The sequence below is a fragment of the Syngnathus typhle genome, linkage group LG13 (assembly GCF_033458585.1).
Source record: "Syngnathus typhle isolate RoL2023-S1 ecotype Sweden linkage group LG13, RoL_Styp_1.0, whole genome shotgun sequence".
Classification (NCBI taxonomy): Eukaryota; Metazoa; Chordata; class Actinopteri; order Syngnathiformes; family Syngnathidae; genus Syngnathus; species Syngnathus typhle.
This window is the reverse complement of record NC_083750.1, coordinates 8,254,481-8,269,765: the sequence shown is the minus strand read 5'-3', so window position 1 is coordinate 8,269,765 and position 15,285 is coordinate 8,254,481. Positions and strand designations below refer to the sequence as shown.

General features: G+C 40.8%; 3 protein-coding genes across 7 annotated transcripts; 1 reads left to right on the top strand and 2 right to left on the bottom strand.

Moving 5' to 3' along the window:
• The first annotated feature begins 3,826 nt into the window (after positions 1 to 3,826).
• On the top strand, positions 3,827 to 5,330 carry ndufa13 (NADH:ubiquinone oxidoreductase subunit A13). The gene is made up of 5 exons (XM_061294687.1): positions 3,827 to 3,985; positions 4,348 to 4,426; positions 4,502 to 4,573; positions 4,967 to 5,036; positions 5,111 to 5,330. Exons 1-5 carry the CDS (start codon positions 3,892 to 3,894, stop codon positions 5,228 to 5,230), a joined length of 435 nt encoding a protein of 144 aa, XP_061150671.1. The 5' UTR covers positions 3,827 to 3,891; the 3' UTR covers positions 5,231 to 5,330.
• Positions 5,331 to 5,625: 295 nt separating this feature from the next.
• cirbpa (cold inducible RNA binding protein a) lies at positions 5,626 to 10,406 on the bottom strand. 5 transcript variants are annotated; one of them, XR_009717513.1, is made up of 8 exons: positions 10,247 to 10,406; positions 9,504 to 9,603; positions 9,233 to 9,339; positions 9,003 to 9,129; positions 8,736 to 8,889; positions 8,595 to 8,656; positions 6,207 to 6,302; positions 5,626 to 5,792 (listed from the first exon to the last, which is right to left on the bottom strand). XR_009717513.1 is itself a non-coding variant. In XM_061294678.1 (7 exons), the coding sequence occupies exons 2-7, from the start codon at positions 9,601 to 9,603 to the stop codon at positions 8,135 to 8,137; spliced, it is 564 nt and encodes a 187-aa protein (XP_061150662.1). In that variant the 5' UTR covers positions 10,247 to 10,406; the 3' UTR covers positions 7,212 to 8,134. The 5 variants fall into 5 exon arrangements, 4 of the variants coding, with proteins under 4 accessions (XP_061150662.1, XP_061150664.1, XP_061150663.1 ...); XM_061294678.1 differs by lacking the exons at positions 5,626 to 5,792; positions 6,207 to 6,302 and adding an exon at positions 7,212 to 8,148; XM_061294680.1 differs by lacking the exons at positions 5,626 to 5,792; positions 6,207 to 6,302 and adding an exon at positions 7,212 to 7,493.
• A 1,192-nt stretch (positions 10,407 to 11,598) lies between these two features.
• Positions 11,599 to 14,833, bottom strand: LOC133165143 (midnolin-like). Its single transcript, XM_061294594.1, has 6 exons — positions 13,619 to 14,833; positions 13,174 to 13,267; positions 13,023 to 13,082; positions 12,428 to 12,868; positions 12,253 to 12,352; positions 11,599 to 12,054 (listed from the first exon to the last, which is right to left on the bottom strand). Exons 1-6 carry the CDS (start codon positions 13,762 to 13,764, stop codon positions 11,714 to 11,716), a joined length of 1,182 nt encoding a protein of 393 aa, XP_061150578.1. The 5' UTR covers positions 13,765 to 14,833; the 3' UTR covers positions 11,599 to 11,713.
• Between the last annotated feature and the right edge of the window lie 452 nt (positions 14,834 to 15,285).

The following is a 15,285-nucleotide window of genomic DNA, read 5'->3' as shown; positions in this document are numbered from 1 at the left end:
TCGTGCTCATAACTCAGAAAACTCATCATATGAAATAATCCAACCAGAAACTATTGTAATGTGTTTTGAATGAGGAAAAACAGCAGCCTATAACATCACACTTCGTAGAACCAGGCAGTAATGACATAATCACAAAGATGAAAAAAGAATGAAATTTTCTTATTGTTTTTACACAAGTTCTTTCATCACATTTTTTTTGAGAAGGTAGATCAAGATAACTGAAAAACTAAAGTTGCATAAATGTGCACACCCCTGTATAACATATATATTGAGTGGACACCCACCGGCCAGCATTTCAAGTACCACTGATTCATACCAAATAAAATTTCAGCAAATAGGCTTTTTCGAACATTTTTGTTTTGGTTTTGTTTCCTTGCAGAAGCCTGAGGATTTTTTGCTCATGCTGATTTGGATTGGTCCGTAATTCTGTCTATCCTGATTCCTGACCAAAGACCCAGTTCCAGCGGAGGAAAAAGAGCCCCAAATAGTGATGCTGCCCACACCATCTTAACTTTAGATGTGTTTTTTGACAATGAGCGGTTTTGAGTTTGCACTAAGTGTATTATTTGGATTTCTTAGTTCACCCTTCTAAAACTCATCAGTCAATTACAACGCCTGAAACACAAAGAACAAAGATATCTAAGTCCTGCAGAAAATGACAAAACTAGCAATACTGCTCAACCGAGCCAAGTAGCTGAGCTGCATTATCAACTTGTCAAATATGAAAATATTTTTTATGTTCATTGCTCCAGGGTGTAAAATGACAATTCTGGAGATCTTTCCAACACTTTCAGTTGCATACATTTCACTTGTACACCCTTTGTGGATCTTACTATGTCAAACTTATTGTTTGTATTCTGTCTCTTGACCACTTCAGGTCTTACGAAATGCAACAGTAATGCAAGGTGACATATTTAGTTTCACGTGGAATCATTTCAAATGATTACATCTGTAATGTTCACCTATGTCTTCCCGTCACTAGTATGTTACACTAAATATGGATTTAATGATTGACATAAGCAAAACCGCAAACTTTGCACAGATTTTGCCTTTTTTTTTTTTTGCATCTTGCATTTTTTTTTATACGACACACTTATATGGTACAGACAGAAGAAGTCAGCATAAGCACTGGCGTGTGGGGGGGGGGGGGGGGGTGCTCTCTAACAGGTGAGGGGGGGGCTGCGATTGAGTGCTTTGTCAGCTTCATTCTAGCGTCCAAAGCTTCTCTTTAGATGATGCTGTGTCATCAGGTCTGATTGTCTCCCTCCTCTCATCCCGCCGCTCCATCTCCTGAGGCCATACGTTGACTTGACTGCGGAAAGGCATCTGTTCACTACTACCCGAATAAAACTGGATGAAATAAATACATGTTTTAGTAACATAATGCTTAAACTGGTCCGCTCTTTATCCTCTTTTTGCTTCGTAAATATTATTAGTAATTGAAGTTTGTGTCCAATTTCATGGGGTAACATTTTTATGGAAGTGTCAATCCTGGTATATAAAATGGTTTAGTCTTGGTAGATTTTCTGGTTGCGTCACATTCCCGCAATTACTTGCGTCACAATGCTAGGTGCTTGCGAGTGAGTTAGTATTACTAATGTCACATATTTTAACATCAGTTTGAAGACGTCCGTCCTTAATCGATTGGTGCATTTTTTCAGGGTTGCAGCCTAATTACACTATCTCCGTTTTTTTCAGTAATTTCTAATTCTTTTTGTGATTTTTTGTTTTAATTCAACTGAGTTGCACAGGTTGTAAGTCATATTGAACTTTTTTATTAGCTCTTTAGCAAGTTTTTATTTAATATCACAAAAACTAAATGTAAGCTTTTTATAGTCACTGTATATATATAAAAAATGACAAGTTTTACTTTACCTGCTGGTGGTTTATGTGCATATTTTAGGACAACATTTTCAAAAACTCATCTAAGATTCTCCATGGAATGCTCATAAAAAATGCTTCAAGACAGTCAAGGTGTTCATGACAAGTTTCAAAGATGCTAGCTTTGACTTGTCAAGCGAGGCGATGTTGGTATTTAATAACACAAGTAATTAAACTGTTGACAAGACTAATTCCTTTGATAATGACCTCACTGAAAAGTGACCGTGTCCCACTTTGGAAACAATAACAGGAAGAACTGGAAATTTAACAATCTTTTTTTTTGAGAGAGAGTTCAGAGAGTTTGCAGAGATGGTAAAACTGCATTTCCTATTGAAGTAGAATTACAATTACTTACGTTTATATAAAAGTAGATGCAATCTAAGACCATATTCAACAAGGGGGGGGGGGTGAAAATGCTCATCCACGGGTTTTTGGGGGTTCGTTCAGTCACAAAACCTTTGCCGACAATTTTAGAAAAGGAACATGTTCAGAAAATTGTAGAGTGCTTTCTTGGCCTTTCCATTTATTTCATTGTCAAAAGATTTGAGACGTGTTTTGAGTTATGAGCATGGCCGCCCAACAAATTAAACTCGTAACCCAAGGCAACGCTGTTTTTAGTATTGTAATTTGGCAAGATGTGATGCCAAGATATAATGGACTAAAATTGGGGATTTAGTGGTTAAGATGGGTGTTAGCCCAGTGTTGAAATGAAATTTAACGCCGTATTCTCTCTGTTTGTGTCATAGGTCACATGACGGCGTCAACTTAATCCTCATTAAGTGTAGGAACAATGAATGCAGGAAGAGGCTGCTGCAATGACGAGGAGCACCGGCTCACTATTTGGCAGGAAACGGCTCCTCTCGGCGGATTCCAAGAAAGCCTCAAGCGTCCCAGAAGTTCAAACTCATGACGAACAGTCTCCACCCCCTGGTGACGTGACGTGACCGCTCCTGCGCTGTTGTCCACGAGATAAAAAGCAAGAGACTTCAAGATGACCGGATAGCGTTTTCTCCAGCCAACATTCTCTGTACTACTTATCTTCACTAGGGTTTCAAATATGTTAATATTTATAATACTGATACCGAATTTGAAAGATTGGTCACATAGTTCACACGCTTAATTTTTTTGAAAAGCAAAATTTCAATAAAATTTTGAATTTGACTTCTTTAAACTTTGAAAAAAATTCAATATCTTGGTAATTATTAACAGAAAGAAGTCAAACAGACAGACAGGCAAGCAGGCAGGTAGATAGGTAGATAGGTAGATAGATAGATAGATAGATAGATAGATAGATAGATAGATAGATAGATAGATAGATAGATAGATAGATAGATAGATAGATAGATAGATAGATAGATAGATAGATATAGATATAGATATAGATATAGATAGATAGATAGATAGATAGATAGATAGATAGATAGATAGATAGATAGATAGATAGATAGATAGATAGATAGATAGATAGATAGATAGATAGATAGATAGATAGATAGATAGATAGATAGATAGATAGATAGATAGATAGAGATAGATAGATAGATAGATAGATAGATAGATAGATAGATAGATAGATAGATAGATAGATAGATAGATAGATAGATAGATAGATAGATAGATAGATAGATAGATAGATAGAGAGATAGAGAGATAGAGAGATAGAGAGATAGAGAGATAGATGTTAAAGTGTGCAGTGTATTTTTTTGTTAGTTTCAGTTTTTCTTAACATGACTATGTATAGTAGCGTGTTTTTAACATAAAAAAGAGCATGTATAGTAAGGCTTTTTAGTAAATAAAAAGAGCATGTATAGTAAGGCTTTTTAGTGAAAAAAATGACCATGCAGAGTAAAACTTTTTTTGTGTGAAAAAATTATGCTTTTTTTTTTTCTGAGCAAAAATACAATTTCAATGCAAGTCATGTGAGGGCGCCCGAGTGCCTTTAGCTGTAGTCAAGAAGAAGAAGAAGAGTTGTGTCACCCTTGTGTTTTGGACCGTGGAGTCGGAGGAAAGATGGCGAGCTCCAAGGTGAAGCAGGACATGCCTCCTCCCGGGGGTTATGCCGGCTTCGACTACAAGCGAAATTTACCCAAAAGAGGACTCTCGGGTACACGCACCACACTCTCATCTTGCAAAGTTTGCAACAACTAAGTACACAAAGCGCCTCGGACTACCCCTACTTAAAGCGGCTCAATGCTAATGCTAACAAGCTACAGCAATGAGTTTGATGCAGAAATAACAATGGCTTTTGTTTCAAACTTAAATTGATATTAGCACAAATATAATAATAATTGTTACTTATCTCTCAATGCTGCATACGAAGGTCTCCTTGCGCGAGATTACCTCTATCTTGAGTTCTATTTAATGCAGCTGGCCTAAATACGTGATATTGGAACATTTCCTGTTGCGTTTGTCCCAGTTAGGAATAACTAATCCTAGTAATTACACTCACTAGTCCCTATTCAACAGGTTACAGCATGTTTGGCATTGGTATCGGCATCATGATATTCGGCTACTGGAGAATTTTTAAGTGGAACCGTGAGAGGAGGTAAGTTGCTGTATTTTAGGAAAACCGCTGCATCTGAAACACTGAGGTCAATGTTTGACCTTTTGTGTCCCACAGGCGCTTGCAGATCGAGGAACTGGAAGCCAGGATAGCCATGATGCCGCTATTACAGGCGGAGCAAGACCGCAGGTGATGGTCTTGGTTTATGTCATGTTTAAGCAATTAAAAGGTGACACTCAAGTAGAAACACACATCAGGCACACGTCCCAATACTTTTGTTCAATTGAAAAATGGGTCGCTTCAAACTAAGGGTTCTGTTTTGAGTTAACACAGTGAGGTGATAATAGAATTAAGTAAAAGCTAGAATTCCCATTTTGTCTGATATTCAGCCAAATGTCATCAAATTGCTGTTCCAATAATTTTGGAGGAGACTGTACTGTGATGCACATTCCCTGATACACTTTTTAGTTTATTGCATGCAGAGAAAATAAACAGGATGGTTAATATTGTTTTTTTCACTTATGGTATGGCTTGGTTTGTAATGTGGATTTTTTTTCATGTTTTTAAATTGTTCTTTGGCAGGAATTTGCGGATGTTGAGGGAAAATTTAGAAGAGGAGGCAATTCTCATGAAGGATGTTCCCGGGTGGAAGGTAAAATAGAGCGCACTCGTATAGAAAAGTGACTTTTGAATTGACGTACGCTGACACTGGTTATCTTCCTCCAGGTGGGCGAGAGCGTCTTTCACACAGAGCGCTGGGTACCCCCTATGTCCGAAGAACTCTTCAACCTCAGGCCTCGGGAACAGTTTTTGCACAAGCGCTTTGGTTTCTTGTGGTATGTGTAACTCATCCCAAGGTTGGCTGGCCCGCTTCCCAACGCCACGTAGCCTCGGCTTCGTCTGCTTTGTAAATGTTCCAATATTAAAGATGCATTTTCTGTTCCCACTTTGTGTATATAAATTATTTTAATCAAAGCACTGAGCATTTTGATGGGTTAAATTGATCTGTTGCAAGGTTTAGTTTGTACTGTCACTTTAATTTTGAGATTCAGCAAGTTTGTGGGCTGTTAGTCAACATTTTGTTTGCAACAGATTTCTACTCTGGATCTTAAATTACACAGCACAATTGGAGTGGGTGGAACAATTCCCATAGTTCATTTTACTATATACCCCAGGAGTATGTTACATATCAAAAGGCGTGTAGATAAAAAATACTTGAAATAATGAAAAGGAAACCAAAGTAGTTTTAGTCAATTTATTTAATAAATGCAAGAACATTAAACATTTTCAAAATGATCTTAATCTTGGAACTCCTTCAGTGATGTGCTAGTCTGTCCCCGCTGGGATTTTTCTTTAAGCACGTCGACACAACCACTGAGCCACAATTTATTGTAGCAATCGAACGGGCCTGAAAATTCAAATCAACAGATATTGGGGAGAAAAAAAAAATACACAAATAAGTACTTTGTTGGTACATTGAATTATAAAATTTACAAGCGCCATTATCCCGATCAGGCAAACATGTTAAGTTTGACATTAAGGTATTTCTAGAAATACACTTGTAACTAGACGGAAAAATATTCTTTGGTTGCAGAATATTTTCAAGGTAATCGGTCAAAACAAGGACTTAAAATATCTAAAAATAACACTTGTTTGACAAAAATATACATTTTAACTATAAAAATCGAATTGTGCTGGTCCAAAAAGGTTTTTCCATTTTTAGAGATTATTAAATGGTAACTGGAATGGAATTAATGCAATCCGTATTGGGTCCACTTTTCTGAACAAATTTATTCGGGAAATTTAGCGAAATAAAACATACCCATTAGCTCCGACTGGCGTTGCCACCCATTGCCAGGCGTCTCTGGCGGAAACTTCCTTCAGCTGTGACATCCACAAGTCCAACCATCAGTTCAACCTGGAGAAAAAGAGCATGTCAAATCTGTGCACCAACACCATGATACAACCCAAATACAATTTAAAAAAAAAAAAAAAATCCAACAGCATGCAACACTATTCATGGGCCTGAAACTCACCACTTAGTCAAATGTAAGACGTAAGAGTACATTTTTTTAGGAGAATCTTTTGTGGGTCGTTACAAGGGGAGGCAAATTAGAGGACTAATGCAGTGAACTGAAGTGGACAGGTCAGTACAATCCATGACTCAAGAGGCCAGTGCTTTTTTTTTTTGGTTGCCGTTTTGGTGAACTGATGGAGCAATTACATTCCAGGAGCTTCACAAACATTTCCTCAGGTATTAAAAAGGATTCGGAAAAAGGAAGGCTTTAGCGGCCATGTCATGTTTGTGGACGACTTGTGAGGCAAGAGGACTAGAAAAGAGCGACTGAACTTGAGGGCATTCATGGAAACAATGACAACTGAGTTGGAAGGATGTGAGCAAAGCAAAAGGAGATTTTTACCTCACGTGCATTGGCCTACTCTCTCTCCACATATGACCTAGGCAAGAGAGCAGCTTTCATCTCTGAGCAGCACTTGTTGGTAGGCGCAACGCTTCATTCTCCAAGGACTTGTGGGATTTGGAAGTAGCTGACCTCTTGAATGTAATGAAGCATTAACATGACCAGAACACCAGCTAAACGTTCCCAGCGACTGACTCGCTAGAGGGTTCGAGCCTGCACATTCACGTCGCCCAAAGTCTGAAAAGTCGGTCCGTTCTCAATGGAGGTTCAGATTGGGAAGCAATCGGGCAGCTTTTGTTGACTAGCTCAAATTTAGACTCCAAATGCATCCCTAGTTATCAACTAACGGACACGCTGCTAAAATAACGTCCCCCCATGCGACACTTTTTGAGGCAAGAATCCAAAGATTATTTTCCACAATCTGTTTAATGGGCTCCATGAAGCCGAACTGACAAAAAAAAAAGGGACCATACAAAGAACAAAGTACAAATCTGTTCCCGATCGTGAATTTGCTTTTTGGAAACGAAGTTACATTTTTGTTTTGATCGCTTGACAAGATTAGTCCAATTTACAGCACATTTTTAAGAAATGCAAATGTTGAGCACAGAAGATACCTTGGACAGACTGTAGCATGCTGCAATTAGCAACTTCATGAACAGCCGGCCACTTCGGATTTGTAGTTCACCAGTCTGAAAGGAATTCACGCTTTTGGGAAATTGCACACACAGGAGGCGCCAGCTAACCTAAGTTGAATTGTAAAAAGGAAATTTGGCCTAGTGTCCTCCTCCCCCCCCCCCCCCTAAGTCTGTCAGGGCAAATGAATCTCGGTCCTCAGAGTGGAAACCTCAGAGGGAGGTCGGTCGGTGGTAACCTCAAAGAAACAAATGAGCCCCATCAACGGCATCAATATATAAAAAAAAAAGGGACTCAAAACCAGCAAACGTTCTGGGGGGGAAAAAATTAAAGGGCTCTGTGTGTGGCTGCGCAAAAACAAAAAGTCAAGGCCTTGCCCAGTCGGACCCCAAAATTCGAGGCTTCATGGAATTGACCTACTCCAAACAGTTAACGAGAGTCGGGAAGGATTTGCGGTGCCCCCCAACCAAAGCCAAGAATGTCAACTGCCATTTCCGTATCTGAACACGATTTCATTTTTGCTTAAAAAAAGTAGGGGAATGACCAAAACTCAGGGCTACATTCGTTTTAAGATGCTTGGTTACTACAACAGAACTACAAAACTAAAGGTCAGCAATAACAACATGGACGGGTTTCCTTGAGGAGCGCATCTTTGAAATACAGCCAGCCAAGTGATGATCTTGAATCGGGGAGATGTTTAGTTGTTTTCAGCTGAGGATAAGAAGTGGGCACACAGGTAAAGACACTGAAAGTTCCTTAACAACATCCCACTCAACCCACCACAGTCCAGAAGCCCTCCCACTTTTTTTTTTTTTTTTTGAACAAAGGGCTCCCCCATTTCTCTCCCAATTTCAGCGGGAGTGAAGCAACGCCACTATCGTGCGCCAGCCTTGTTTCAATGCAGGGTGGAACAATTTTTGGTCGGCTTCCCAAAAGACATTGACTAGGCATCAAGCAGCAAAGGTGTAACAGACAGATGTGATATGTTGGGGCTGTGTGAGGTGTGGTCCCAAAACTTTAGACTGCTTTTAAAAATTGGAGAAAAACATTGCATCACATGAAAGGGGGGGAAAATAAATAAACAAAAATTGAACAGTGAGGTGTGGTTCCAGCCCCAACATAAGTCTACTCGGTATGAGAGCAACATCAATGCCTACCATAGTTGTCGTATCCATCGCGGTACGTGCTGGTACGGTCGCCGCCATAGCCACCTTGTCCCCTGGAACAAATAGAAATTTTAGCCAAAAAAAAAAAAAACCTAAGCAAAGTCAAGGTGTCACTGTTCAAAATATCCATACCTATTGTCTCTGTAGCTGCCAGAGTAGCCGCCACTTCTGTAGCCGCCGCCGCCGCCACCGCCGCCGCTGTTAAAGCTTCTGTCTCCGCCTCCAAAGCTTCTGTCATTGTAACCCCTGTCGCCACCACCATATCCCCTGTCTCCATTATAGCCACCTAAAAATATAATAATAATAATAATAAATAAAATATATAAATAAATAACACACTTTAGCATTGCTCTAATAAAATACTCCATTCCCATGAAAAGGTTGGGACTAATTGCCCACCTCTACCTCTGGAATTTCCAAAACGCCCCCCACCACCACCTCGTTGTCCGCCGCCGGAGCTGTATCCTCCCCTGGAGCGACCGCCCTTTCCTGCTTCGTCCACACGGATAGACCGGCCATCAAGAGTCTGTGGAGGACAGTTCATTGTTATTTCTCCAATCACACAATGCCGCTTTAAGATTCAAAGTGATATATAAATATAGTTTCCCCATTGTTTAATTGTGATTTACCTTTCCGTTCATGGCCTCCAACGCATCCTTAGCATCTTCCACATTTTCATATTTCACGAAGCCAAAACCACGGGACCTTCCAGTCTCTTTGTCTCTGATCACATCCACTGGGGAGGGGGGAAAAAAAAATTAAAACCTTAAAAAAATACTGGCAGCAGATGTAATTTTAAAACAGACTAAAAGATGTAAATGTAAAGGAACGCGTCGGGCTTACTCAAAGCACAGGAATAGATGGAGGGATGAAAACAATTTAGGCCCACGATCAACGTACCCTTTTCGATGGATCCATATTTGCCGAAGGCCGACGCCAAGGAGTCCTCGGTCGTGGTGAAGTTCAAACCGCCAACGAACAATTTTCCTTCGTCCGACATCTTCAAAGTAGGGAGAAAACAAACAATTGGAACAGGTGCGCACAGCGGATTTTCAAACTACGTCATTGCGTATTGCGCCACATTCACGGGGTAAAAGTAGGTCATTCGTCCAAAAATAGTACATTAGGAAAAACAACAGTGGTTTACCTAAATATCTAAATTAAGTCGTACCCGCAAAAAAATTCTACGTCGACAACAAATTATACTATCGATGGAAGCGAAGCGCCAGGCCTTGAGGCCGCAAACGTGGTCGGTAGTGTTAGCCTGATGCTAACTAGCGCTAGCATTTTCTTCCCCTTTCAGCGCCATTTTAAGTGCGGAGCTTCCTCTGCCCGCTTTGTTTCACAAACTGCCACCATTGCAATCTTTGCACCACACATCGCAGCTCACCCAAATACATCAATGTGTCGAACATGTTCGAACACATATAAAAATACCATAAAAAAATAATCGATATCATGTAAACGCTTTAAATGCATTTAGCAGATCTTCCATTTTCTCACATTGAAAACATTCTCAAATCAAAGAATTACCCTATCGTGTATTAAAGTAAATATACATGATGAAGCATTGGAAAACCCGCCTTGTACGGTACAGATGATTATGTAGAAGTATTAAAAAAAAGAAAATAAAAAGCTTCTACCTTTCAGTGGGTGATGATTTCACGAACGACTACGAGGAGCTGCAGAGGGAATGAGAGCGCTGAGAGACCGTGCAAGTCTTTTGCTGTGGCAAAACTCTCGATGGACCGCGACCACCAATCAGAGCGGATCACGTGACTCACCATACGGCCGCGTTTGCAGCACTTTACGAGGAAGTTTGCTCACTTACGCTAACCGCTACCCTCTCTTTTATATCGTGACGAATGTTCCGAAATCGTAACGTAAACTAAATAAACAAAGGAGGCTCTATCACTAATCACTAGTTTAACATGTTAGAAAAGCGCTAGTACGTTGCTTTGTGTGTCAAAAGACGTGATCGTGATGTTTTCCATTAAACACAGTAATACTATTTGTGACATAATAAACAGCCCTTCCGTGATCCGTGAATTATGATTACTTTCCGAAATCTAACATTTTTCTGCTGTTTTTCGTGTTAATATCATCTCTAAAGAATACATCTGGCTTATAGGTTGCTTTTTTAATATTGTTTTGAATTATTGTTTTAACTTTTTATATTAGTAATACTAAATTGCATTGTGCGTCAGAATGGTTTTAATGGAGATCTTGTTTTTCTGGATTTAAAGGAATGTCAAGGAAAGCATTCGTGTCACGTGACGTGATCCTGCAGGCCATAACGCCATTCTGCCTGTTTGGCGCTCTTTTGTGCCGACCTTATGTGACGTCACTGATCTCGTGTCGACTTCGACTCAAAATGGCCGTTTCCCCCGCTATAGTGTTGGACCTAATATCTCTGAAGCTAGTAATGTATTTTCTATTGTCTGTATTAGTAAGTAATTGATAATAAACAAAGAAGTTGTACCTTGGTTGTTCAATTCTGCGGTTGAAGTCATGACCGCAGAATGGTAGTTTGTAGTATGCCTCCCATTGACCAGATATGGTTACTGCATTTAGAGCAGCACACTGGAATGCTCTTCCACTACCTCACATTATAATTTCAGTCTACATTTGTGTCATATATTTGTTTAGAGGTGTGGCATCAGGACTTTTCTGATGTGATGAGGAGCAGTGCAAAGAATGAAGAGATGGAACTATATGCCTTTGGCATTTAATACAAGTTCAATCAAGTCGAACAACATTTTATGAGCAACAAAGTTTATGAGACTCCTCCTCCCCAATCTGGGTCAGGTAATGTAAACAGTGCCACCTCGTGGTTCCTCTGGAAATATTTCATTATCACTTCCTGATAACAGGGAATGAAACTTAGGCTTTAGGTTAACTGTTTTTTTTCAAGTCTAAATGTACTTGGAGCAAAGATAATATAGTCAGTTATTTTCATAAGCAAAGAATATATGTTGGAATTAAATGACCCAAATTGTGTTTGGTCAGTTATTTATTTTCACAACTCAATAAACAAGTAGCATGTGCTCAAGGGATGACGCACATAGTAGCTTCAAGTCCACTCCACTGGCCCACTGGCATGGAGATTATTATCGATGGTGGCGCCGATACGGGTGAGCTGGTTGTGAAAATTGGGAACTCCTGCGACTTTGCTTGTGATGACGCCGTTGGTCCAACAGAGACTGCAAGTGCTTTAGCTTGCCGTGCAGCGTCTGATTCTCTTCTGAGTTTATGTGGACTTGGCAAGCCTCATCAGCCCTTTGTTTGCATTTGCGCTCCGGTGCTGGCGGGTCCAAAGTGGAACAAAGGGATGTCGGAGCCCCTTGGTGTAGTGAGGCAGCTCTGAGGAGGTCATCGAGGATCTGCAGAATAATGGCGATGCCGCGGTGACGATGGCTAACGTTGCTCCGACTGCACGGCACCAGAGTGCCTGATGGGGAATTAAAAGAAATTGCATTTCACATTCTCTATTATTGATAGTATTGTCACGGAAATTAATCAATTGATATAATATAATACTTTGTATCCAGAATTTGAGCCAGGAACCTCTCAAATGTGATATAGACACGCTAACCAAAACTTTTTCCTTTGGCAGACCGATAATAATTCTTCATCAATCTGGACTCACCTGAGAAAGTTCCAGAGCATGCTCCTTGAGAGTGACTGACAAAACTTTCTATGACTGCACCCGGTTGCTTGATGGATTCAGGAGTGAAGGAAGGAAAAGACTGTAACATATCAAGGATGAGATTATATAAACAGTGTCCAGGACAAGACAATGTATACAATCCAACTGGGCTGACCTCTCTGACGGTGGAGGCAGGTAATGGACTCCGAGGTGCACCAGTGGGGTCACTGAAACAAACCGGCGTGGTGGCTGGAAGTGGGCAAGCTGCGTGGAAGGAAGGCGTTAAAAGAGTGGCGTGTGGACGGGAGTGATGAGAAGTTGCTTGGCGGTGGCAGTCCATAGAAGAAACAGCTCGGGGGTTGGATTGCATGGCCGAGTATGCGAGTGGGGGAGGAGAAGTTGCCGACGTGGTGGTCATGTCAGTGGGGGAGCAGCAACTCCGAGCAGACCGGGCCATGTTGACCTTTGGGGGTGGGCTGCTAAGAGCTCCCGAGGCTTTGTCCAGCTGCAGCTTAGCCACATCCTGAGCAGACAGTTGGAGCTGCACATGCATTGTGTGGACACCCACTGCCAGTTTAATGGCCAAAGGTGAACGTCCAGACAGGAAATCGCTGATCTGCATGATTGCCGGGAAAACAGAGTTGAAACTAGTATTACGCAAGTAGACTTTACAAGTAAACGATTGTACTGCAGTGAGTTACAAGTAGCCTGATAATATCGAATGTACATTTAGCACAGTCGTTGCAAATCATTGTAGTTTGCACTTTTACCTCGCATTCTGTTAACTTCTCCAGAACCTCGACCATCCTCTTGACTCTGGCACTAGAAGACTGTGGAGGAAAATTAAATGAAATCATGTCTAATGTCACCCAAAATGTGTGGTCATATTCTGTGTGTGTGTTTTTTTTTTAAAAAACTTACAAATAACCCAGCTTCGACTACAACAGGCACCTGTAAGGTGAGTCTGCTACCATCTGCTACACCTTGCTCCAGTAGTTTCCCTGTAGTCAATTGCCTGTCACAACGAAAGGGGAGAAATGAATAATACTGTTCGAATGGGGTGGAAAAAGTACTCACATTCTGGACTTAAGTAAAGGTACAGATACTTGTGTTAGAAAATAAAGTCAGACCTTTATTCGAGTAAAAGTACAAGACTCTACTACTGCATATTTAACTATTAAAAGTGAATTGAGGCGCTCCCTTTAGACAGTCCTTTGCTGCCACCTTGTGGCTTTTACAGGTAATCCGAAAAATTAATACCCATGCAAAGCACACGTACCTGGAAAAAAAAAAAAGACTTCTATAGTACAATACTTATACTTCGTTACTTCCACCACTGGATTTAAGAAAAGTGACAGAGGCTTACTTGTTTTGGTGCAGGAGGACGATTCTGTCCTTGTGCACGTTCAGTTGACGAGAGAGGCGCGTCCTCAGCCCGTCCACAGTCTCTCCACTTGGGACGACGAGCTCCAATGGGCCGCCGGTGGAGCTCGAGTCGACGATAAGACGCATTGTGGAGAAGCTGCCGACTGACGCCTCCTTCAAATGTACTCAATGCGGGTAGAGGGCACAATTGCAAAAGCCAATTTTAAAAGCGCCTCATCGGCTCTACGCCAATATATGATCGTTTCAGGTTTTCAGATTAAATAAACGTTGAGGGAGAAGATGAAATCCTGCACACAGTTCATAACTAGTGTCCGTTTGGCGTCTGCAACGGCTTCTACTACCACAGAAGACGGTCGTTGGTAAGACCCGCCCATCCAAACTCACAGCCAATCAAAGATAGAGAAAAAAGCCAGAATGGGTCGTCCAATAGAAACGGCTGTTTTGGAGAAGGTACCATCAATTGATCCCACATATAATACAAACACAAGCATTATATAGTTTACAAATACATGACGATATAATGACAGACGTAATAGTAGAGCTGGGCGTTACAAAAATAAAATCATATTTCCTATTTTAATGGACCTTTTCTCAATGCTTATATAAAAAAGTACATCATTCAAAACCAGATTCTCTTTTAGCTTTACTTCACATAATAAAATATACCCCCTCAATTTCAACATAAAACTAAATATTTTTTATATAATTGAGTTTTTCCAAAACATGCAAAAACATAAACATGCTCCTCATCAATGTTCTACCCGTATGTCATATTTTGGTTTGCAGCACCACTGCAATGGATTACAACATATGTTAAGGGTTCACTTGATTGTTAAAACGATGAGAACATGTCTGCTCTTTGAATTGTACAAAACACCTCTCTGATCTCTACCTCTTTAGTATTCACCTCTCGTGCGCAGTCGGCTTTCGGGGCTGCACCTGTCACATGATGCACGGATGAAAGCACAGCCTGCGAAGGCAGAGAAATGCGACGAATACGTGTCTCCTCTCCTCACTGGGGCTAAAAATAGGCACACCCACAACACCCCCTGCTTTTTCCGGTTTGCGTCACACCTTCACTCGCTCCAATATCACCTACAGACTTATTGTTCGCATCTATCGCAATCGAGAGACATTGCATGAATTGATGTCCTTGGAATTGTGACGTATATGAGCGCCTATACACGTGAGCTGCATTTTCTTTGCATTGAACCTCCCTCCCTCCCTCATAGGATAGCTTATGAGAAGGAAGGGGTGGCCTACTTGACATTCTCATAGTCTCGCCAAGAACAATTCCACAGGATGTCCTGCTCTTCGGCGCCTGCGCCGACGCAACTCTGACGTCAGAGCTAATGGAGCAAACACAGCACGCACGCACACACAGACACTGCGTTCTTTTTCTTCTTGGCATTCCTCCTGCACCTCTCTGCCAACATTCCCCAGATGTGCCAAATCCTCTGGCATGTCACACCTCAGAGCTTGGAAATTCACATAGTCCCAAAATTTACAATTACAAAAAAGAAATATGAAACGCCAGTTAATGAATTAACCAATAATGAAATATGTTAATACCAGGTAATAAAATCTGGGATTCTGGTTATTTTTTTCTTTAGATTTTGCATGTTTTGGAAAGCTTTCGGACCCAAA